General features: G+C 39.5%; 3 protein-coding genes across 3 annotated transcripts; all 3 read left to right on the plus strand.

The window, feature by feature from the left end:
* Positions 1-4,118: 4,118 nt before the first annotated feature.
* LOC133710640 (disease resistance protein RUN1-like) lies at positions 4,119-4,991 on the plus strand. The gene is made up of 2 exons (XM_062136778.1): positions 4,119-4,743; positions 4,855-4,991. The coding sequence occupies exon 1, from the start codon at positions 4,244-4,246 to the stop codon at positions 4,733-4,735; it is 492 nt and encodes a 163-aa protein (XP_061992762.1). The 5' UTR covers positions 4,119-4,243; the 3' UTR covers positions 4,736-4,743; positions 4,855-4,991.
* On the plus strand, positions 4,781-6,403 carry LOC133710634 (TMV resistance protein N-like). Its single transcript, XM_062136773.1, has 2 exons — positions 4,781-5,950; positions 6,076-6,403. Exons 1-2 carry the CDS (start codon positions 4,991-4,993, stop codon positions 6,376-6,378), a joined length of 1,263 nt encoding a protein of 420 aa, XP_061992757.1. The 5' UTR covers positions 4,781-4,990; the 3' UTR covers positions 6,379-6,403.
* Positions 6,404-7,831: 1,428 nt separating this feature from the next.
* Positions 7,832-11,528, plus strand: LOC133711939 (TMV resistance protein N-like). The gene is made up of 5 exons (XM_062138007.1): positions 7,832-8,497; positions 8,667-9,513; positions 9,686-9,811; positions 10,120-10,422; positions 10,519-11,528. The coding sequence occupies exons 1-2, from the start codon at positions 7,832-7,834 to the stop codon at positions 9,387-9,389; spliced, it is 1,389 nt and encodes a 462-aa protein (XP_061993991.1). The 3' UTR covers positions 9,390-9,513; positions 9,686-9,811; positions 10,120-10,422; positions 10,519-11,528.
* Positions 11,529-25,468: the final 13,940 nt, after the last annotated feature.

The raw sequence follows: 25,468 nt of genomic DNA on the forward strand, positions 1-25,468 counted from the left end.
AATATGATGAGCAAATAAAAGTTGAACAAATAAATAAAAGAAAACTCAAAAATTAAAAATGTTGGCAAGACTAAATAAGAATTGGGCCTTACCAAACTTGTATGTAGATAGAAAAATGGCAAGGTAAGTTTGGTCGGAATTTTGCTTGAGTTTGAAAAATATGAGGAGTAAATAAATTATGCTTTTGAAAGTCGGTGAGATGGTTGACGAGTAAGCGTCGGGTAAGGCGAGTAGAAATTCAACCAACGGGTAAGGAATAAGGTAAAACAAGAAATCGTAAACGCACGCACAAGTATATTTCAAAATTATGCAAAGATGTCATTATGAGCTACAAGGACCATATTGGATCAAGGGAGATGTTCGGGTCAAAGGTCGACTAACTTATTGGGCTAGGTTCACTAGCATACCCGTCTGTTGGGTGTCCAGAGTAAATTTTGGACCCTAACCTTATGCTATTTTTGGGCATAAGGCCCAAGCCCAAACTATTTCCAAAAGTCTTTGGCCAAACAAAGGTCACGAAAAATTATTCCGTCAAAAAGTGATGTTCGGAATTTCACGGGGTCTACACACTCTCTCTCTCTCTCTCCCCATAATTTTTCAAAGCAAATCCAATTCCAACGACCAAATGAACTCAGAAACTAATTCAATACACTGATCAATCAAACCAAAAGTTTCAGATTTTACAAATCAATCAAACACCTATCTTAGATTACCAAATACCCAGCTATAAATCCAACACTAGACACACCCAGTTCAATTTTGATATAAAAACCCAAGCAAATATACCAAAATCTATATGAATCCACAATATCACATGGCCATACCTGAATTTATGATTAGAAATCACAATCTAAGACACCCATCTTTGTCCTCGACCAAACACACAACGCCAGGTCGCAAAATCTAACCGGTTGCCCAAGAGAAGAACTCGGGGAAGAGTTCAGATTTTTGCAGCAGCTTGAGAACTGGGTGATTAGACGATGTTTGAGATTTTTGCCATTAGGTAAGTGATTAGAAGAGGTTTGAGGCTCTGCGAACTGGGTAAGACTTTCTTAGAAGAGAAAACTGAGGAAACTAAGAAAATTTCGGGAAAGTCAAGAAATGAGGAAAGAGAAAATTGAGAGGGAAGTCAGAATTTTTAGGGAAAATTTCGCGCCTTAAGAATCCTTTTTTACGGCATGCTCAATATGTGTGCTGTAAGAGCATAATACAATTATGGCATGCGCCTTCCGTGGGCCGTAAAAGACTAATTGATAAAGACTTTAACGGCACTCCTATACAGCACGCCATAAAAGACTAAATGAGAAAGGTTATTTACGGCACGCAAAATATGCACGCCGTAAAGAGTAAAAATTACGGCGCTTAATAATGCACACCGTAAATTTTGCGCCATAAATGCCTGGAATTCTTGTAGTGTCCTCAGAAAACATTAGCTTCAATTCTGGATAAAGTATCCAACACCTATCCTTTGAGTGACCAATGCCACTACAATGGCTACACTTCAAGTCTGGACGCTTTCCCTTGTAGACTCTTTCCTCAGATTGCCTATGATTGAAACATAAGCCCTTGTATCTGCAATGTTGGTCTTGACTTCCAAATTCATCACTTTCCTTCGAAGTTCCTCTCTCTGAACAGTGACACACACACTTTTGAAGGAAGGCAGCTCAGAGTTCATAAGGATGTGACTTCTCAAGTCTTGATATTCCGAGATCAGATTAGCAAGAAGCTGAAAAATCTTGTCTTCTTCAGCCCTCTTCAATAGGACATTAGCATCTGTGGTGTGAGGTCGATATACATCTAACTCATTCCATATACTTGTTAGGCTTCCATGGTATTAAACAAAGGACTTTTCCTCTTGTTGGAGATCAGCAATGTCTTTCTTGAGTTGAAAAACATGAGCTGAGTTGTTTTGGTTTCCATACATCTCGTTGACGTACATGCTTCCAGAGATGCATGGATGATTTCGAGTAGCTGAAAATTTCAGCAATCTTAGGCTCCATAGAGTTGAGCAGCCAGGACATAACAAGCTCATCTTTGCAAAGCTAGGCATCATAAGTGGCGGAGTTGATTTCAGGCATTGGTATAACTCCATTGATATAACCAAGCTTTGATTTTCCTCCAAGAGCCAAAGTGACAGCTCTAGACCAAGGAAGATAATTGTATTCAATTAATAAAACTGAACTCAAACGTTGATTGGGATTTCCCTCAACATCAGAAACACCTGACATATTGGAATTGGTATTAGTACTGAAAGGATTAATACTATTAGCACTAGAAGAAATATCTTCAGCCATCTATAGCTTGATAAAAAAAGAAAACAATCCACAAGAAAAGAAGCAAAGAAATAGAAAACAAGATACTAATGTTCTTGCTCTGATACCATGTAGAAAAACACAAACTGATGGTGCAATTTTTCTTTGTATTAAATTGTGTGAAAAGCTTTACAAGTCTTGAGCATATGTAGGAAAGAGTAAAAGACTTAGAAGAAAATTCTTTTGACAGTAGACTACAATGAAAGAATAACACAAACAAACATCCATCATATACATTCAAGAAACACAAATTAACCATAATTCGATGAAAAATTACTAACCTGATGATGTAGAAGCCATTGCAATGGCGAAAGCACAAGTCTTCTGTTCTCTCTAATGCTTTAGCAGTCTATAATGGGGTAGACAATATTGCTTGATTAATTGTGAGAACAGGGACCTTGCTTTATATATGAGTTGATGATTCCTAAACCTTCCCATAAAGATTTCCTTGTGAATCATGGATTCAACTCCTCTGCAAAGCATACTTTACTTCATGTCTTAGTAAACTAATTATAGTCCACATAGAATTAGGTTTCCTCAACCTGCAAAGAGTATAATCACACTTCCCTTATTTGCAAGTTATCCGGATTGCATCACATTGTGTAATCCTTAATTCTTGTTCCTAAGATGATCTTATATTGTGATTAATGTAGTTTCATATTGTATGATAGTCCAATTAGGTTTTACATACAATAGAAGAAAAGTATGGAAGAAAAGTATGGGCCTAACTATAGACTCTATGCTTCATCATGAATAGACTTTGATTCATTTTGATTCATGAATTAGACTTTATTGCACCATGCTGTAGCAGTACCACCATCATGAATTACACTTAATTGCACCATAGAGGACACCACACCACATGCAGACGTAAACAACAAGTAAGAAGAAAACCATATTCTTCAATAAAGGAAGTAGTAAAAATATAACTAGTTCTCCAGAGCTGCTGTTGCATGCTGAGATTGTTTAAGAATAGCAGTGATTATGAAGATTAGCTTAGTAAAATCGATAGATATTCAAATATTATCTTATTCTGTAGTGTCCTGATACTAATTCTTCCTCACAGAATTTATGAGGTACGGTAGAGAGAAGGATTGAAATACCTCATTGTGAATACCAATTTGCATTGAATTGACTAGATGACCCTTTGAAGGGGATGTGTATTGCATTAGAAGTAATACTTGGACCACTAGATGAGATGGTGAAAGCGGTTCGTTGAATACTGGAAATGGAGAATGACAAAGTTAAGTTGATGAGATAAAAAATAAACGTGGTGCTGATGTGAGATGACTTACAAATGTCGTAATCGTTTTTTCTATATCGTGCCAATCATGTCTTTACTCGTACTCTTGAATTAGTTTTTCACTAAAATGTGTGGCATAGAAGTGTTTAGCCACTAAGCCATCACATAAATCACTTCTTATTTTGTTAGTTTATCATTTTATTCCCAATGCAAAAAGAAAAAGAATAAAATAGAAGTTGCCATGAAGCATTAGAAGCCACATGGCACCACACCATTGCCAAAATTAACTAGGCACCAGGGCAAGAGATGGTCCTGAGGAACACCATGATTGGGTACTAATCTGTGATATATGGTGGCTCACGTTTGAAACAAAACGGTAGGAAGGAAAAGCGCATTGTATTGTCACATGATTAGGTTCAAATGACCAAATCCATTCAATATTCAATTTGCATATAATATATATATATATATATATATATATATGCGCGTGCGTAGCTTTACGTTCAGCAAACACTAGCTAGGAAGTTGCCTCGTACATGCGATGCAAAGCACTAGGCCTAATACCTAGTCGGAAAAAAAAGCACTAGGCCTAAATATTAAGAGGCTGTGTCTGAGGTTGGTGAGAGCAGGACTCCTTATTCTGAGTTTGTTTAGTCAATTAGCTTACAGCCTTACAGAAACAAACACTATGACCTCTATGGCCATTGAAGCAGCTTCTTCCTCTTCTTCTTCTTCCTCCAAATCATACACATATGATGTCTTTTTGAGTTTCAGAGGGGAGGATACTCGCTGCAACTTTACTGATCATTTGTACAACGCGTTGCGTCATAAGGGAATTAACACCTTCATAGATGATAAGCTTCCAAGAGGAGAAGAAATATCGGTGGAGCTTGTCAAAGCAATCGAGGAGTCCAGGATTTCAATCATTGTCTTCTCTGAAAACTATGCATCGTCCAGGTGGTGTTTGGATGAACTGGTGAAGATCCTTCAATGTAGAGCATCAAACAAACAAATGGTTAGACCGGTTTTCTACAAGGTGGATCCCTCAGATGTACGAAATCAAAAAGGCAGTTTTGGTGAGGCATTTGCTAAACTTGATCAATGTAGATACAAGGATAGCATCGGCAAATGGAGGGAAGCTCTTTCTGAAGCAGCAAATTTGTCTGGATGGCCTTTTTAGGATGGCGAGTATGTTTCTAAATCTCATTAACTTGTTGGTGGACAGTTCTGTATCTTTTTATATTCAACTCTCAACTTATAATCAAGATTTAATAAATTGGTATGATTTTAAATTGATAGGTATGAGTCTCAGTTTATTGGTAAGATTGCTGAGGAGCTGTCTTCTCAAGTACTAGTCAATTCCTATAATCTGGTGGTAGCTAAGTATCCAGTTGGAATAGACTCTTGTATACAAGATGTCCAAAAACTTTTAGATATGAAGAAAAATAATGTTTGCATGGTAGGTATATGGGGTGCTGGTGGGATAGGAAAGACCACAATTGCTAAAGCTATGTTTAACTCAATTCACCGTGAGTTTGAAGGTAGCTGTTTTCTAGCCGATGTTAGATCAAATTCAAGTGGCCAAAAAGGCCTATCCCATCTTCAACAGACTCTTTTGTTTAATATTCTTGGGGACTCATCTTTGAAAGTGCACAATGTTGATGAAGGAATATGTTTTATGAGGAAAAGGATGCAAGATAAGAAAGTTCTTTTAATCCTCGATGACGTGAGTGATTTGAATCAATTAGACAACTTAGCTCTATCATCTGATTGTTTTGGGCCAGGCAGTAGAATTATCATAACAACAAGAGATAGACATTTGTTAACAGCTCATCAAGTTCAGTCAATATACGAGGTCAAGATGTTAAATGATGCTGAAGCTTTAGAGTTGTTTAGTTGGAATGCATTCAATTGTAATGGACTACCAGACGATTTCGTGGAACTTGCAAATCGTGCTGTACGTTATGCCCAAGGTCTCCCATTAGCTTTGATAGTTGTGGGCCGTCATCTGTTTGCTAGAAGGAAAGAGCACTGGGACGATGCATTGGATAGTTATAAAAGAGTTCCTCACAAGAATATTCAAGACATTCTCAAAATAAGTTTTGATGCCCTGGAAGATTATGTAAAAGAACTTTTTCTTGACATCGCTTGCTTCTTTAAAGGTGATGATGTAAATCGTGTGATACCGATACTAGTAGCTTGCGACCGCAACCCAGTGATTGGTTTTGAACTACTCAAGGAAAAGGCCCTAATAACAATGCACGAATGTGAGATCGAGATGCATGACTTGATAGAAGAAATGGGTAAAGAAATAGTGCGTAAACAGGGTGAGCCTGGCGAAAGAAGCAGATTGTGGAACTACGATGATGTCGACCATGTTTTAACAGATAATACAGTAAGTAAAATTTCTTCATGAAATCTTGAAGCTAGGAAATTTTGAAACATGCACGTACGCATATGTACTAGCTTGTGCTCTCAAATTGCTACATATGTTAATAATTGCTTTCTTTCGTTTTGCAGGGAACAGAGAAAATAAAAGGCATCCAAGTACAGTCATACGGAGAAAACGATGAGATATGTTTGAATGCTAAAAGCTTTTCAAAGATGACAAATCTCGTATACTTTTCAAGCAACTATTTTGTAGACTATTCTGGAAACATTGATCGTCTATCCAACAAGTTGAGGTGGCTTGATTGGTGGGGATGTCCGATACAATCGTTTCCTTCAAACTTTCATCCAAGAAAACTTGTTGCGCTCAATATTCCTTACAATCCTTTTATCATACGATTATGGGAGGGACTTAAGGTACTTAATTTAATCTAATAATCCATTTTTATTTCCAGGAATTTTTTCTTTTATTTTTTTATATAATTAATAATGTTGCAAATTATTTATTAGTGCTTCAGATTGGTTGATCTTTTTTTCTTTTTTTTCTTTTTTTTCTCCCTTGCCGCACAGAATTTTCCAACTCTAACATCTATGGACTTACAAGGTTGTAAATCCCTAAGAGAACTCCCAAACTTCACCGGAATCCCCAACTTAGAAGAGCTGAGTTTATATGGTTGTGAAAGTTTAGTTGAGGTTCATCAGTCTGTTGGATCTCTAGATAAGCTTGTGACCTTAAATCTTAGACACTGCTCTAACCTTGTTAAGTTGCCAACCGAAATTAACTTGAAATCTCTCCGTGCTATGTATCTTAGTGGTTGCACTAGGCTAGAGGAATTTTCAAAAATTATTGGAAAGATGGACTCCTTAAGAGAGTTGAACCTATCACATACTGGCATTAAAGAATTGCATCCGTCAATTGGAAATCTCATTGGGCTTAGACAGTTAGATCTAGATAATTGTCAAAATCTTACAACTCTACCATGCAGCATATATGAGTTGCAAAATCTAAAAATCCTAGATGTGAGTGGATGCTCAAAACTTGTTACATTTCCAGAAATTAAGGGAAAATGGATTCATTGACAAAGTTGAATCTAAGAGGCAGTGGCATTATAGAATTGCACCTGTCAATTGGAAATCTCATTGAGCTCAATGAGTTGTATCTAGATGATTGTAAAAATCTTACAACTCTACCATGATTGTCCCTTGGCGTCTATCTGTTGATTGGGTCAATTGTTGTACCATTCTCTCCTCTATGCAGATACGTTTTTCACATATTTATCGAGAAGGGAATTAAGTGGCTGACTGCTTAGCTAACTATGGGGTGGATCATGAGGGGCATTATTGGTGGGACTCTTGCCCTCCTTGTGCTTCGGCTGCCTTTGTTCACAATCTACAAGGTTTACCGAATTTCCGTATTCGCTAATTTTGTGGTGCTTGATAGACTTCATGAAAAGGTGGGTTTGGGTTATGGTGATTTCTGCTGCATGGTGGCTGATGAACTATAGGTGTGTTCCATATATGTGGTTGCTGCGTGGTCACATATATTTGAATGGTTACTGCATGTCCTTCTTCTTTCCATCAGTTTGTAACTATTGCTTACTGCTCATTTTGAGTACTTTACTTCATTTTGTTCTTAGAGAGGTTTTGGTTTATGTCCCCCTCTCTCTTCTTGTAATTTCTTTTCTTTTATTAATAACATAAAATAGAGGGATGGGCGGTGGGTTCCCGGTTGCGATTGCCCCCTTTCTTTCGGGATTGTAGGTGGGTGCCAGTCACCCCAAATCGGCTATCGCAGAGGAACTAATATCGCCTAATCCTCTATTTAATTTATAAAAAAAAAAAAAAAAAAAAAAACATAGATGAGTTACAAAATCTAGAGATCCTAAAGATGAGTGGATGCTCAAAATTTGTTACATTTCCAGAATTCAAGAGAAAGATGAATTCCTTAAAAAAGTTTTATCTAATAGGCAGTGGCATTATAGAATTGCATCCCTCAATTGGAAATCTCATTGGGCTTCATGAGTTGTATCTAGATGGTTGTGAAGATCTTACAACTCTACCATGCAACATATACGAGTTACAAAATCTAGAGATCCTAAATGTGAGTGGATGCTCAAATCTTGTTACATTTCCAACAAAAGCAAGCATTTCACATGATCATGACAGTGGTTCACTAGCGCTTCCCAAGCTCCGTGTACTAAGAATCAACGGATGTAATTTATCAACTGCTGATTTCATTGGGAGTCTTGATTGCTTGGAAACATTAACCGAACTTGATCTCTCAAGTAACAATTTTGTTAATGTTCCTGCACTTGGCAAATTTGTCAACTTGCCAAGGATTGACTTGGATGGTTGCAAGAGACTTCGAGAGATTCCAGAGCTTCCACTAAATATACTCAGGGTATATGCGTGGGATTGCGAATCACTGGAGAGATTTTCGATATTGCCCCAGTCTTTGAATATGCTAGAGATGGACTTGTGTAATTGCCATAGATTTAGTTACAGTCTGGGCTATGACATGGGGAAGATGGAAAATATTTTGCTGAATAATCAGGTCTGTTTATTCTCTCTCCTTTTGTTTTATGAAATTTCAGTATTTGTTGATGCATCCACCTTATTAATATGGGGTGAGACCCACCAACACATATATGGGGTCTCTCACCTGAATTCCTATTGCTGAAAGAATACGTGCGGTATTGACATGGTTGACATTTTTATTGCAGAAGTCCCGGTTTAGGCTTTTATTACCGGGTAGTGAGGTTCCGAAGTGGTTCCATTGTTCTAAGGAGGTTGCTGCTAATGAAAACGGCCCGTCCGGTACATGTGCACTTTCTTTTGAAATCCCAAGCAAATTGAATTGGGACAACATAGGACTGGCTGTTTGTTCTGTTGTGGAAAGACGTAGTTTTATGACTCGCGATGGAGCTGATATTTCTATCAATGGGGTATTCATACATCGGTGTGCCAAGTTGCCCAGTTGGCGCCGTTCCAATTGGCTCTATCCAAGGGCAGACCATATGTGGCTTACTCATATTCCATTATCTGATGAAATAAAGGGTAAGGTGGATCAAAAGGGTTGGTCGCGTTATCACTGTCGAGTTCAATTTTATTGTCCTCGAATGAAAAGCTGTGGAGTTCACCTCGTATGCGAACCACCGAATGAATATTCAAATAAGAGTGGTGAGCTAGAGTGGAGTTCTCCTCGTATGCTGACCCTGCCGATGGAAGTGTCTGCGAATCCAGAACAAAAGAGGCCTCGTAATGGAGGCAACGACGATTATGACCATGAACAAGAGCAGCAGGAGCAACCAATTCCTTCAAAACGACACTGCACTGAGGACCAACCGTCAATGCCTCCAATCCCCGATCACTCTGCATCTGCATCCACCTCTGGTGTGTGGTGGAGTCTACCGGATCAAATCTTCCAGACTTGTGATTGGCAATAAATTCTTGATCTTTTTCCCAATTCGCAATTGACTCGGGCGAATCTTGATCCTATCTCACCAGCCACTCCAGAGTTCCAACAATAATATATGTCATGTTCTTTCAGAGACTAGCTGCTATTATCAGGTTTGGCTTTCTTCCCTGTTCTAAAATTTTTGCAGATTTCATGTTTTTATAGGAATGATTGTTTTGTGGTATCAAATTGGTGAATTTGTCCTCAATTGATTCCATTGGTGTAGGAGAATATTGGTGCTAGGTGATTGATATGATGCAATTTGTTTGTTTTTTCCATTTGCAGTGGGGATTATAGATTTTCCACTTGGAAAGGTTACAGACTCTGGCCAAGTTGGACTATAGATTTTTCCATTTGCTGATTGCTGGTCTAACTGAATTTGAGACGACCGCAAATGAGCTAGAAGCAAAGGTATATGCTATTCTCCTCTAGTTGTACTCTTGCTCTTTTCCTAGTAATTCTGGGTTCAAGCGCCATATGTTATTGTTTACAATTTTATCGAAACATCTCATGTGAAAAAGGCATGATATTGCATCGTCCACATGGTCCATGGATGTTAAGCAAATGGAATATGAAATGTATCACTTTAAGCAAAATCTTCCTAGTATATGTGCATGCCACAAGCACATTAAATTTTCCTCTACAAATTACCTGGAATTTCATAAATCAGTATTGCCAATAATTTGTCAAACTCATAAACAACAATTTTTTGATATCAGAATTTCTAGCCGGCTTTGGCCAAGTATCTTTCTTCCAAGTATCTTGCTTCAAGGTGATGCAGCAGATGGGAGCTGACACTATTGAGGACGAAGGAATTGGTTTTCATTGTTTCTAAGGATAGAATTGATACTGTGAGTAGTTACTCTTTCTTGGAGTTTGGCTCTGTTGTAGATTTATGCAAGCAATCATTAATCATCTGCATCAATTCAGCAGCACATATTCAATAACTAACACCAATCTGGATTACCATTCAAAAGGTCTAGTGGCACCGTAAGAAGGAGATGAAACTACTTCTACCCAAGGTATGATCTTTGGTTAATTGGAGTAAATTAGCATACATAACTTAGCCCCTTGACATTTTCATATAATTAATATTCCTTTGCTTATCAAATTTGCAGGTAACCAGCAAACCTGCATAGCTCCCATCACTCAGCTACTCCACAGCTTCAATGACACCATGAGGAAGCAACTGAGTTCTTTGTCTTCAGAACCAACAAAACCTCGTGGCGCAGATGAAGGTGATCAAGACCTGTAGCTGTCTTTGTCTCTGCAACTAACACTACCATCTACTTCAGGTGATCAATCTGTAAGTTCACATGCATGTCATCTTCTTTGTATCTCTTTCTTTTCCAAGTTTTAACTACCTTCTGAAGCAGTAAAACTATCTCCATGGTGCTACTGTTGTACTATATGCAAGGTTGTTTCAGAATAACAGTGTTTATTAAGGTTTATTCCAACTTAATCCTACATGTTTCAAAATCCCGTTTACTAAAATTGATTTTAAAATACCAACTTTAATATCTCAACTCCGGCGATTTCATCATTTTCTTGATTACATTTAATATCTTAATTGCATCCAATACCATGAAGAAATTATGATCCATGTCTGCTAGCAGCTGTTTGAGGTGCATCATGTACATTAAATCTGGCCTATTTTGAGGTGCATTAAGGCCAATGTTTCATATTTTCAGCCTAGCAGCTGCTACTTCAGAATTGACCAAATGGCCGTCACTTTACACATAGCACTTCATAGGTTAGTTCAAATTCATTTATGCATTGGTAGTCTTAAATGTCTATGGTGCATACATATAAGGCATTGACATTGATTTTAATACTTTGAAACTGTGAATATAAGAAATAAAGAAAAAGAGAGGACAATGACATTCATCTTTAAACTATGTGATTGAATCGATCAGTAGGGAACAAAATGGCTCTCTGTACTTCCTCTCTTTTTTCTTTCTTTTCTAGATATGCTCCAAAATCTCTGTACGAAATACTCTCTATATCACACTTTGATTATGTGATTAAACTATCCTGCCTCCTAGCTAGAACTCAGATGTTACAGAAACAATGAACGGATCTTTGTATTCCTTAAGAATGCAGTGATACTAGCACATGGTATTAGAAAATGCAGCAGCATATGATCATGAAGATTCTTTCAAGCTAACTAATGCTTGTTACTAACCTTACTTGTATACTGTGTATAAACTTCTCTGATAAAACATTTCCATAATATAATAGTTAGCAAAACCTAAAAGGCTTTTATGAGTTGTTTTGTATTTATTGTGGAAAGATGGAATCAATGATTGATATCATGTTGCTAGCTTTCACTGTGTTACTATGTTGCTAGTTGATTGATACCATGCATTTTGGTTGCTTTTCCATTTCCAGTGCGGACCACAAACATTCCACTCTGAAAGGCTACATATTCCGGCCAAGTGGCCTGGGTACATGCTGATCCAGCTAAATTTGAAATCACTGCAAATAAGCTTGAAGCAGAGGTATATGCTATGTCCCCTTGGTTGTACTCTTGCCTATACTCTTTTCCTCGTACTTTTATGCTTGCCTTTATGTTATTGTCTACAATTTGATCAAAACATATCATGTTCAAAGAGCACGATGTTGCATTATCCACATGGTCCATGGATTGAGCACATGGAATGTGAAACTTATCACTTTAAGCAAAATCTTCCTAGCACAGGCCAAAAGCATATTTTACAGCTTGGAAATTCATAAATATGGCCAAATATTTGTCAAATTCATATACAGGATTACGTTTCGGAAGCTGAAATTTTGTCAGGCACCATTGTTTTATATCAATAATACTGGAGATTTAGTGATATATTAGTAGCACCTTACTATACACAAAAGAAGTTTTCTTGATTCGCACCTGTGGCATGATTTTGAGTTCACTTCATGAAACAGAAGTATTTGGTAAAACAAAAGAGAGGAAGGAAAAAAAAAAATTGAGTGCGAGTACATGTGCAGAAGTAACAGTAGGATAACTGAAGTTAGAACACAACACACAGGCATTCTTGTTTAAGTCTTTTGATCTAACTGACATGTCTTTATATGATATGCAACAGGTGTCAAAAGATCAAAGCCAAGTTTACTTCTGAATATAACTATCTTGAAGATGAACTTACCATATAGCAGATGCTGAGAGGATACTAATACACTGAATGGAGTACCAAAGGCATTCGATATTACAGATTTAAGTGGTAGGTTAATTTTCTCAATGGCATTCATCTATCCAGAATGAAGTACCAATCATAATCTAGCACTACAGAGTACAGTCTGTTCAATTGATACAACGTAAGTTGGTGGCTTGGTCTCTTTTATCAGTGACATTCTTTCCTTTCTATTTGTGTTAATGTTAGAAACTAAAGGCTCTAATTAACGTTAAAGAAAAAGAGAGTAAGAGAAAGCGAGGCACAAGAAGTATAGTGGTTCGTCTCCCACCTTAGCAGGAGACTACGTCCACTTGAAAACTTAACTAGTGTGTTTGGGCCTTGCAGCCCAAGGGGATTATAAGAGATGTAATGGGATGGATGTTTAAGTGGGAAGAGGGGTCCCTTTTATAAGTAAAGGAACCTCTCTCCTTTACATTTTCTTCTAAGTGTGACTAAGAGTCCTTATGCTAGTGTAGAAAGCATGTTGTGGAGGCATGTTGGCAAGGCCAGGAAGGTGGCTTCCCGGCGAGGTATTGGCCGCTTTCGACTACCGTGGCGTAGCTTGGACATCGGGCTACGGGATGCATGTGGCGGTTAGGTCCCACCATGGCTTGTGGGCCCCCCCAAAGAGGGTGTTACATATGCTTGGTGACATAACAAATCCTCCATAATAGTGGAGGTATGTACAAGTCCCCGAAGTCCCCAAGTAAGAGGAGCTTCTTGGTTGGGGACTTATACACATGATTTCATCAAGCATAAGTAACGTCCGAGAGGCGCCTAGCCCCTACAAGTCCCCGAACTCCGTAAGCAAAAAGGGACTCGTTAACCTGCACAACAAAGACAAAGCACACATATGTAGAACGCTTTTGTATTGGGCAACAAATGTGAGTTGCATTGATATGCGTTGGCATATACGAATGTACGAGGTGCATGATACATGTTGATGTATACATGTGAATGAGGCCTAGTATGATCGGTTATGACGTATAAACTCGAGAATGCATATGGTTGTGTGAGCAAACAGATTGCATATGATAAATCCGTGATGCGCGCAAGAAAACGAACGAGGTCGAGTATGATGAGGTTACGCTCGTGAGGTGTAAGTTGCATGAGCGCCGTGAAGGCAAGAGTTTGTGAGTCATGAACAATGAATATGCAAACGGTTGTGTTAGTTTGGTTTTCGCTCATATTAATGGAACGTGAAAAGAATTCGATTTGTGGCAAAAGACAAATGGTAGAAGAATTCAATGTTCCATTAATGTGTATTATGTCGAGGGGATGTGAGTGTAAAGCTTAGGAATCCAGGAAGGCAAGAGCGTGAAAGCTCGGGGGTGCCACGGAGGCGTGAGCGGGAAGCTCGTGGGTGCCGGGAAGGCAAGAGCGCGAAGCTCAGGGTTGCTAGGAAGGCATGAGCGTTACAGCTCATGAGCGGGAAGCTCGGGGGTGCCGCGAAGGCATGAGCATGAAAGCTCAGGGGTGCCGCGGGGGCGTGAGCGTTAGAGCTAGTGAGCGGGAAGCTCGGGGGTGCCGAGAAGGCATGAACGTTAGAGCTCGGGGTTGCCGCAGAGGCGTGCGCATGAAAGCTCGGGGGTGCTGCGAAGGCATGAGCGAGAAAGCTCGGGGATGCCGCAAAGGCGTGAGCGTGAAAGCTCGGGGGTGCCACGGAGGCATGAGCGGGTAGCTCAAAGGTGATGCCATGAGGCATGAGCTTAACCATTTGCTCATTATGCTAGGCTGTATGTACAAGTCCCCGAAGTCCCCAGTCAAGGAGGGTTTTCTTGCAGGGTTGATACCAAAGCGTAGCTTTGTGCCTTATTGTGAGCATAATTAGTGCAAGTGCGTCGTCCATCTAGAATTGGTCGGAGCAAGCGCTTATGCCCTTTCAGGTGGGCCCTTGCTAGTCCCTCCAAGGAGTCCCCAACTCCTGGCTATAGACCTCCGTATGGTCAGAAAATTGTTTGATGAGGGGAGCTGCGTATAAGCAGTGGGCGTTAGGTAGCGAGCCTAATCTTTGATACCCAAATTTCGGGGGTTAACTGCCGGATCAATGGCTGCTGTGGGCTGCGTTAACTGGTATCTTTACTCTTTCCCGGATGAGAAAAGCTTGACTTTAATGTCGCGTAGCAGTCATCGTCATTATGAAGCGTTGCCTTGCCGCTTTGCCGCTGGGCGGTTGGTCGTGGACCATAGACTTGTGGAGTCTTTAGACCCGTTTAGGTCTCTTTCCCGTGGGGAGTGTTTGACAAGGTAGATATGATGCCCAGAGGCTAGATAATATGTTTACATATAGTGTACAGGTAAAGTTTGTAATTGTATGAACAATGACAAATAAGTTATAGCAAGTACTAATATATGGATCTTATGGCCATGTAACATGCACAATAGATAGTGGCAAGTGTAATGGGTGTCCATATAAAATTTTGGGAGTAGCTCCTGATGAATAGTATGAAGTATTGTGAACTTGGAACTTAATTAAAGCATGTTGGATGTGTTTGAGCAAGTTGGGTTATGTTCGAGCAAGTTGGGTGTAGTTGAGCGGGTAGGCGTTGTGTGAGCATGCGGGGCATGGTCCAAGCAAGTCGTGGTCATGCTCGATACCCAAGCAAGCCATAACCCACGTAAGTCGTTTATCCGAGCATGTTTAATTAAGTCATAGGTGTCACAAGCTTCTAGACATGGCATAGTTTGTTTAAGTGAGTGTCACATTAAATTGATTTAAGCATGGCATGTGTATAACATGTACTTGTAGTAAAGTTTGGTAATAACATTTTTGTATTGTTGTAAACATGCTTAAGGATCATGGAGACATTTGAAGCATGGCTTTCAGCATAGTAGGTGTACTAGTAAAATTGGTACAAGTGGTAAGCATGCTTAAAGTCATAGAGGCATGTAAGTGCATATCAAGTGTGATATATTGTAGGCGTGCTTAGAAGTAGTAAAAGCATGTAAAGGCATGGGTAATAGCTCTAATTGCAAGAGCGTAAAAGATAAGATATGGTTACTTATCTTATGCCGAGTTTGAGTGAGTTGGAGTTTGGAATTGATATAAGTACCCAAATCATGTTGGAGTTGTCCAAGCATGACGCTCTATTACTTCGTACAAAGGATTCATCATCTCCGTCAATCCAGTGCACCTTATTTTAACCACTTTATAGTCATATCTCTTAGCATTGTTGAGACTAATTTCTACTACATTTTTAGTGCATTTCTCTTTACATTTTGCTTAGTTATTTTCTTAACAATGTCATTTGTAACTTGTTTTGTGTTTTTAGGTAGTTTTGAGTCTGGAAATGGAAGGCAAGGAGTTATATGCGCATAAATGATCAGAAATGGAGAAATGAAGTTTTCCCAGTTCTACCAGGAGAAGGAATCTCAGTTGAAGTAGGAATCCTAATGAAACTAGGAGTGAGCTAGGAAAAATGATGTTTGGAAATGAAGAAATGACAAAGTCCCAGTTGGACTAGGAGTCCTGATGCTGCTAGGAGACCTGGTAAGACTAGGAGATGCTGTGTCTTGAAGATGACTCAAGATAGTTCAAGAATGTTCTAGATTTATAAAGGAATTTCGGCAATGTTGATAATGGATTTCGAATTTGCCCATTTTGGGAGAGTTTGGCCCGAAATTTGAAGCATGTGACTTGCACATGAGTCTCTAGATCATTCTATGACATTTTGAGGAGTCAATGGCCCATTCTAATTGTTTTTTTCCGTGAGAAATAAGAGGAATACTAGAAGATTTCGGCAATTATCTTTTTGGGATTATTTCGGATTTCTTGGGAATTTTTGAGAAGAAAATAGAGGAATAAGTATTGATTTATGACTCTACATACAAGAAGGCCGAATTTAAGTCTAAGTACATGGAAGAATTCGGCAAAAGAAGGTTACTTGCTCTCCAATTTTCATTCTATTTTCTTATTGGCCGAAGAGATGCAATTCAAGAGAAATTCAAGGGAACCCTAGCCCTTTCCGTTCATTATATATAAGGAGGTTTGTGAAGCTCTTCTACACACCACAAAATTCAGAATCAAAAGCCACAAACACTTCCCATTCTCTTCCAAGTTTCGGCAATTTCAAGAAATCCAAAGTTCAAGGCCGTGAAGCATCATCCATTCATCCATTCAAGCATCATTGCCGTGATCCTCATCCATTCCACCACCTTTTGAAGCTTCTTGCATCCTTGAAGATCAAAAAGTGTAACCATGAAACTCTATTTTTGTTTTCTGTTTTTTAATGTAAAACAATTTCGGGTTTTATATAAATTTCGATTTGGTTTTCATTCTTGGATTTATGTTTTGCGATTTCTTGTGATGATGAAGTGTTGATTTTAGATATGTAATTTTCAAATACTATGAAGCATGTTTTAGGTTTTTAAATTGATAAGTTGCGATTTCATATATGTCTTGCATGATTGTTAATTTCGAGCTTCAATCCCATCTTTTATGTGTTAATTGATCTTTGGATGCATACTTAGGTTGATGAACATGTAATTGAATCCATATTAAGGTGCTAGCGTTCTAGGCTTTAATAATTTCGGTGGAAAACCTTTAAATTACTTAGGTAAATTAACAATGAGTCTTGCATGCTTGATTAGCGTTCTAACTTGTGTTCTTGACTTGAATTGATCAAACTTCCATGATTCTTAATGCGTTGAAAGTGTTTTTGTTAGTGATTAGCTACCACTAGTGATTGCATGATTAAGAGAGTTAACTATGGTGCGTTCATCTAGTTAATTTAATTAAGGGAAGTAAAAAGAACTTTGTATGCGTTCATCTCTGTTCTTGATTGATTCTATGCCTTAGCATATTTTAATTCGTGATTTGATGTTTGAAACCTTGCCAACGTGTTAGTAGTGGTTAATCCTATCTAAATTCGTTCCATTCATTTAAATCTATTTGATTCTTGGTTTTGATGTGTCACATGTGTATATTTACTTAGTTGTTAAATTAAATAAATCCTAAATCCCCTTTACTTGTATTTTTCGTAAATAATGTATAAATATTCTTTAAATTGTTTTGCTAATGTTTTATTTTTCAAGAATTAAAGGTCCATAATCCCCGGTTGAGAACGATTCATACTTATTCTTACTACATTGATAGGGTTTTAAATTGAGCACTAATTTTGTGCAGGTCAAGCATCAAATCCTAGACCAATGGCAATGGCAGTAGGAACAGTAACATCACCATCTTGATCCCCTTCTTCTATTTGGATATGTCCCTGTGGTAACTGCCTAAGTCTTCGAATGGAAGGATTCCAGACATATATTGGTGAATTTAAAATTATCCATAGGGCTCACTAAAACAAATGAGTCCCCTGCAAGAACCAACGATTGAAAGGCCCCGAATCTCCAAAGGACTGTTTATAAAGGAAACCCAGTTATTGATATCAGTCGAGAACATCCAGTAAACCAACTTCAGTTGAGTTTGAAAAAGCAATAAACCAGTCTTGCCACTATCAGTTTCATCGTATATGCCTTGATAAATGTTGGGGAGAAAATTGCCAAACGCCATACCCTGCGAAAGCAACTCAACTGGACTAGGGATTTCACAGACAGTTTAGCATGCAGGAATATGCATTCCCACATCTCACTCGGCAGATCCGGCAGTTCCATTTTATAACAAAATTACCTTCGCCTGAATTTACCAACACAGAAAACTATTCAAACACTATCTAACTCAAATAAAGAAGAGACATTGAAATCTTGGAAGCTGAAATATGGTTGGTTTGTCAGGGAAGGCTGCTTACTATTATGGAAAGGGTTAAAAGACATTTGATCATTATCGAAACTAACCCACAAGATTGGTGTATTGCCAATGCAACCCCACCCAAAATGCACAACGTTGATAAACCCAGAAAACAAAATGAAACAAAATTTCCACAAGCAAGCTGAATTTTACAGTTGATAGCAGACCAAAAATTCCAACTACAGTCACAACTCTAGTCCTAAAGCTCCAAACTTGAGCTCCCCAATTCCATACTCACAGAAACCCAATAAATAATTAGATTTCTTTCAGTCTTAACAACTATATCAGAAAGAAGATCATTATATATGAAAAAAGGAATCAAACGAAGGATCAAGATCACAAAAAACTAACAATCTCAAAAGGAATCAAACATAATCCCAGCTTCAACTTGTTAAAGATCAAAAGCCCGTAGACGTTTGGAATTCAAAGCAGGAATGGTTCGCTACTTGGCTTAAACCCCGACACCAATTCTCAAGACTTAAACAGTAGCGAAGTAAAAAAAAGAAATGCGAGATCAAGAACGCATACCTAGCAAAAATCGATCGCAATTATGATTCTGAAGCCCCGGATCCCTAAAATTGGACCAAGATTCCAATTGATCGTCCGACCACTTCTTGATTTGATGATCGGCGCGGGTAATCGTAACGGGTTTGCAGTATTGGGTCTCTAAAGAAAGTCTCGAGGAACAGAGCTTTGGCTTCATTTGGACTTTATTCTAAATTCTTTTTCTCGAACTTCATGTTCCGGAGCTTGTTGATATTTAGCTTTGTGTCAACTTCAGTTGAATTCTCACTTCTTGAGATTCGTGTCTCTCGTGTGAGCCTTCATTCCAAGTTCTGAACGAATGAAATAAATTTTAGCAACTCATATTTTCACCTCAAAAATATTTTGTAGCTTTCGCTGTGTTTATACAAAAAGTTTTTCAAACCAAACGCCTAGCGGTTCTCTAGGATATAAATCGAGCATTCGGTTTATGTTTTAGAGGGTTGTGGCACTATGACGTGCTTAAGCTGATGAGGTGCAGCTTGGGGTGTTACAGTGGCACTGGTGTGGATGATGGTTAATCAGCGTTCGGCGACGGCGCAGGCATGGAGCAGATGGCCAAAGGCCAGATCATGGCGGCTGCATGCCATGGATTGTATGGTGCTGGTTTCTTCTCTGTTTTGGGTCGCTAGGCGAAGCCTGCAGTGAGGGTTTCGAGCTCTCAAGTTGACGATCTCATATTTTTGCAGGGCACAGGGATGGCTTGTTGTTAGGTTTGGGCATCTTCGGCGAGGTGAGTTTGAAGGGATAGGTTTGCGGTGGTGGTTTGCCGGCGTCGCTTCTGGGGAGAAGGAAGAGGAGTACGGCAGCTCCCTTTTAATTTTGTTTAGATGCTTGTTTCTGGTTAGGTTTTTTTGGTCATTAGTATGTCCCTACCCTTTTGAGCTAGGGTTGGGTCAAATTGAGGTGCCATGGATGTGGTGTCTTTCCTGGAGATGAATTGGTTTATGTTCAGTTTTATCTTATGGTCAATGTGCTGACGAGCGATCCTTGCACGTAATCTGGTATTTTTGGGACACGGTGTGGAAGAGGACGTACGTTGGTTTTTCTGGCGATTGTCTATGAGGTGGTATCGAGATTCTCAGGATTTTCTGTAGCCCGAGAGGTTGGGCGATATAGGTGGTTAGGGGTTGGGCCCTTTCGGCTCATGGAGGTCATTCATGATGACGAACCCGTAACTGGTTCAGGTTTTAGGGAGGAGAGTGGGGAGTTCACGTCCACCACCGATCATTGCCATGTTATGTAATCTTGATTATTTTCAATAAAGGTTTCTTATTCTCAAAAAAAAAAAAAAACAATTGATAATTCGCGATGCAAAATGACTTTGGTTTTTAGGGATATGTTGAATATAAATTGATTTGTTTTTCTGTTTATTAGTATTTAAAAGGAGAAATTGATGGAGTTCTTCATTTAGAATTGTCTTGAAGGATTATTCATGCCGATCTTGACTATCTTTTATGGAACATGGAAAGATAGACTCGTCTACCAGCTGTTATAAGGTGGCTCCCTTCTCCTTGCCAGTTTGCCAAGCTGAACTTTGATGGATTAGTTATCAACAACAAGAATCTGCCCATGCCTGCACTCACTGCGTTTAATTTCGATCAGTTCAGTTTTGGTTTTTGTAGAGGTTTCCATTTGTAATTTCTTTTCCTCCTTTTAAAAAAAAAAAAAAAGCCAGTTTTGTTGCGAACACGATTAAGATTTAGGGCACAGTGTTCCCAACCCAACTGTCTGGATCAAGAATCTTCCCATGCCTGCACTCACTGCGTTTAATTTCAATCACTTCAGTTTTGGTTTTTGTAGAGGTTTCCATTTGTAATTTTTTTTTCTCCTTTTTTTTAATTAGATCAGTGGTTTCTTAGCCACACTGTGACGTCCTTCTTAAAAATAAAAAAATAAAAAATATATATATATATATATATAGTGGCAATATGTGTAATTTTTAGAAAAAAAAAAAAGGTAATATTTTAGGGTCCTTGACCCAAAGCACCAAAATTGACAAAAATTATCTCACTTACCCCAGCAACAGTTTTTTATTCCCACTAACCCAATTATAAATGAAATGACAGCTTTGCCCTTAGCATAATTAAGAAATCACAACGACTGCCACTCATCTCTTTCATCTGCAGATGCGATCTTCTCTCTCTCTCTCTCTCTCTCTCTCTCTCGGCCAGCGCACAGCCTTCAGCGTCTCTCGATGACGTCGACAGAGAGTTCGTGCAGTCGGCGATCGTCGTGAAGACCAGAAGCCACCACCCGAACCCGAAATCGAAACCATTTTCGATTACTTTCTTGGGACACTGACCGAAATCTCTCCAGATTGCGATCTCGATCCGAGCCAGAGATGAAGCTCCGGTTCAGCAGTTACCGCGGCAGCGATCGGATAGCCGATCATGTCGTCAAAGTTTCTTCCCTTCTCCAACGAGCTGCTTCAGAGCCCCAACGACGGAGATGGGCTCGGATCCCAGTCAGCGACATCATCCACGACTCCTGCCTCGCCGGAAGACTACTTCCGGTCCCGGGTCTGCAGCCGGAAAAATGGGAGGAGGACATGGGTGCCCAGATCAGTTTTTTATTTTTTTAAGAAACGGGACAGAAGGAAAGAAAAAAAAGTTTTGAATGTCTATTGGTAGGCAATAGGCTTCTATTAGAGGGCAATAGGCGTTTTTAAATTGATATAATCTCTTCGCTTTTTTTTTTTAATCAAAGTTTTGTTTGTCTAATTTTAGGAAGATTAGTTTTTATTCCGGCTACCGAAAGTTCTATTGGAGGGCAATAGACGTCTATTGAGGGGCTATAGAGGTTTATTGCCCCTCTATTAGGGGTCAATAGACTTCTATTAGGGAGCAATAGACAATTGGGGCAATAGACGTCTATTGGGGGACAATAGACGTCTATTGTCCCTCTATTAGGGGGCAATAGATGTCTATTAGGGGGCAATAGACTATCAGGGCAATAGACGTCTACTGGGGGCAATAGAGGTTATTGGGGGGCAATAGATGTCTATTGGGGGCAAAAAAACCTTTCCGGTGAGATTTTCAGCAAATTCCGATAGGCGGCGGCCGGTGACCGGAATCCGGCGAAAGTTGGCCGGATTCCAGCGGCCGGTGACCGGGCTCCGACGAAGTCTCCTATGGTTTCTCTCTCATCCATTTTCTCTCTCTCTCTCTCTCTCTAAGTTTCAAAGAGGTGGGGGTAAAATGGTATTTAAAAAAAATTAAAAAACAAAAAAAAAAAATCTTAATGGGGTATTAGGGAAGACCTCCTTAGAGTGTTTTGGGTAAGAGAGAATTAAAAAAACTTAATGGGGTAAGTGAGAAAAAAATCTCTAAAAATTGGGTAAATGAACAAAACCCCAATATTTTATCTTAGTTGACAATAATTAGGTGTAAATTGAAAAAAATAATAGGTAGGTTTTTTCTATTAAATTTTCTAGAAATTAGGCTTATAGTGAATTTCCCCTATTACGAAATTATTTATTATTACTCTAGCTTGACCAGAGGGGGAACACTCACTGTCTCACTCCGGAGAAGTCAATGTTTTAAAATTGCATTAATATGACACTGACACCATACTACCCTACACGGCTACACTACACCAAATAAGCAAGCAGGTCATGTCTCACAGTTCCACTCTAGGGTGATATAATTCATCCACGTGGTAATACTTCTCTACTCTAATTATAAATACCGATAAGAAGCATCATGTATTTATGAGAAATTCTTAGGTGGGGGTTTCCCCACCACGTGTCTTTACGGCCCACCAATCAGAAGAGAGGAAATTTTTCATCTTTTCCAAACCTGCCCCTGCTCTCTGAAGTGCAATACCCAAAACACCCCCCCTGCTGGGCAGTGATTGGCCCTCCCCACCACGTGTCCGTGCGGGTGCCCTACGCAAGATTCTCTCTGTATTTATAATTCAAGCTGACATAATTCATTCAGGTGACAGTATTTTTGTTTGCAATTGGTTCAGTTTACATTAAAAAAAAAATTTATTCCGCGACACAATTTTTTTTTTGATAAAATGAAAACATACAAATAGTATGTCCTGGTTCATAGATCAAGAATAGTACAGAAAACTACTCTAATAAAACATTTCTGCTCAGAGTAGTCTATGCCACATAAAAACAACTCGCCTTGCAGACAATCTATTCTACCTAACCTTATACGCCGAGCACGCAATTGTAGTACGCTAAAACTAAGTACTTCCACAAGACTCATATAGACATTCTTACTAGCATAGACAATCAAAACTATGAACACCTACTAAGCAACTATGGGTTCCTTCCCTTTAAACGGGTTAGAGCCATTGACAACATCAACTAGGGTGAATTCCGGGTCACCAACTTCTCCTCTTTCCTTGGAGACTTGCTCTTCTTCGATGGGGACTACTTCATAGAAGAAGCTTGAACAACCTTGAGCTCCTTGACTTTGTTTTTTGTACCTTTCGGCCTACCTCTCTTCTTATACACCTTCTTGACTGTTTTCACGTTGCATAAACCCATGGTCAAAGCATCCAGGTTAGTTCTTCCAACTGCCAAGCTCAATCTCATATTCTTTGGAGAAATCTCATCCTCCTCGACACGCTTACGGCGCATTCCACAACTAAGAGAGTTCACTGCATGACTTGGTGCATGCTCTGTCAAACTGTCTATTCCAGCTGCCCCCTTACCCGAGCCATCAGACTTTGGCTTACTATCACAGTCCAACTCATCAGCATTCGAGTTTGTCTGCACCCCAGAGCTACCCTCTCCACTACCAACAGAAGGCCGCCGGTGTATTTCCTTCCTCACCTTAGGCTTAGCAGCCGGCATAAATCTTTCTCCAAACCGACCTGGGGGTATTTTCTGCCCCAAATACCAACACCGGCCCAGCATGCGATACCACATCCACCTAATTCAGGGCACGCTCCAGATTTCATCGTTTTGATGGGAGTATCAGTTTGCTGCTCTGCCGACAATGGAGTTCCAGAATACGGCAAACCGACATGAGTGACTAATCCACAATCCCTCGATCTACCAAAGAGATTCTCGAAAAAAAAATCCAAATCCACAACAATACCATCGTCCACAGTAAAGCTACGTCGGAAGATGATAGGTTGCAGCAGGTCCAGTTCAACTCGGATTCGGATTCTCCCTGCATCAAACTCCGTGGTGAACATAACGACCTATTGCACTGCCAATCCTTTGAAGACAGCGATTAGTATGAAAATATGGTGGTAATCCACGCACCTTGATCCAGAAAGCTAAAGTGGTAAGTGGTACGTCCTTGATCACTCCAACCCCATCATATGGTGCCAGGTGCCAGGACCACCGGAGCTCTATCAAAACCCCACGAACCACCCCGGAGAATTCGGTTACGATCAGTTGGGTCCGACAAGGTAAAGAGAAGCCGGTCTTCATGCTCCTTAATGGTGTATCTACCATTTAACTACCATGCTCGCCAAAACATCCCCATAAAAGATCTCTTATTGAAGGCTCTGGCCGTCAAAAGTTTTCCAACGAGATACATCTGAGAACGACGTAATCCTTCACTACGAGTAGGTTGCAGATCCACCGGCCGGCGTGCATCTGCCAGTCCCAGGGATGCTACAAGGCGCACGGCTATCTCATCAACATTCTCCACGCAATCCGAACTAGGGTTTTTGGTGAGGTAGGGTTTTCCTCTCTCTCGCGTGTGTGTGGCTAGAGATGAACAGTTCCGCGACACAATTGTATTTAGACAATCAAGACTATGTAATAGTCAAGGTCCTATGGCAACATGGGAGTTGAGAGAGTATTAGTTGGCTTCTCAAAGACGGAAGTCCTAGAATAAGGACAAAATGCATTTTTTTACCGCCGCGCAAAGAAAATGTTTTGTTGCAAATGAACAACATTCTTGCTTTTAGAAGATCGTTCTTTTTTTCCGGTACATATAGGATTTGGTTTTCGAGGAATCTGAGAGAATATTCTCGACAGTCTGTCTTTGATAGGCTCGGGAATATGGTTAGTTTGGCGCTTCTGAGATATGTTCGGTACCCTTATTTTGATATTACTGATGTTAAGTTTCTCTATGTTTTATTTGTTGTTTTGTGATCTCGATCCTATCATTTATATATAATCTCATTAAAAGAAAATAGTGAGAGGAAAAATTTTTAAACTCATGAGGCTAACATTTAATTTTTAAGATCCAAAGGATTTGGTCTAGCGAAACCAGGTTAGACTTGCAAGTTGGGCAAATGTGGAGCTGGATACTCAAAAAGGTTCAGCGTTTGATCATCCGTCTGTGAAAAAACACTGCCTGAGGAGAGCTTTCTCTAAATCAGATTACTCAAAATGATAGCACACTTTGCTAGTAAAAAAAAAAAAAGGGGCCGTGACCGCTTACCCAATTTCAACTTAAAAATTGTCCACTTACTCCACTAAGAGTTTTTTAACCTCACTTACCCAATCTAACATCTTTTGACAAATTTGCCCCTATTATTAAATTTTCCCTCTCTCCTCTTAGTCTCTCTCTCTCCCCCCCCCCCCCTCCCCTCTTCGATCTATTTTCTCTCTCCTCCCCCCTCACCGATCTCTCTCTCTCTCTCTCTCTCTCTCTCTCTCTCTCTCTCTCTCTCTCTCTCTCTCTCTCT

Source organism: Rosa rugosa, chromosome 5, assembly GCF_958449725.1.
Source record: "Rosa rugosa chromosome 5, drRosRugo1.1, whole genome shotgun sequence".
Classification (NCBI taxonomy): Eukaryota; Viridiplantae; Streptophyta; class Magnoliopsida; order Rosales; family Rosaceae; genus Rosa; species Rosa rugosa.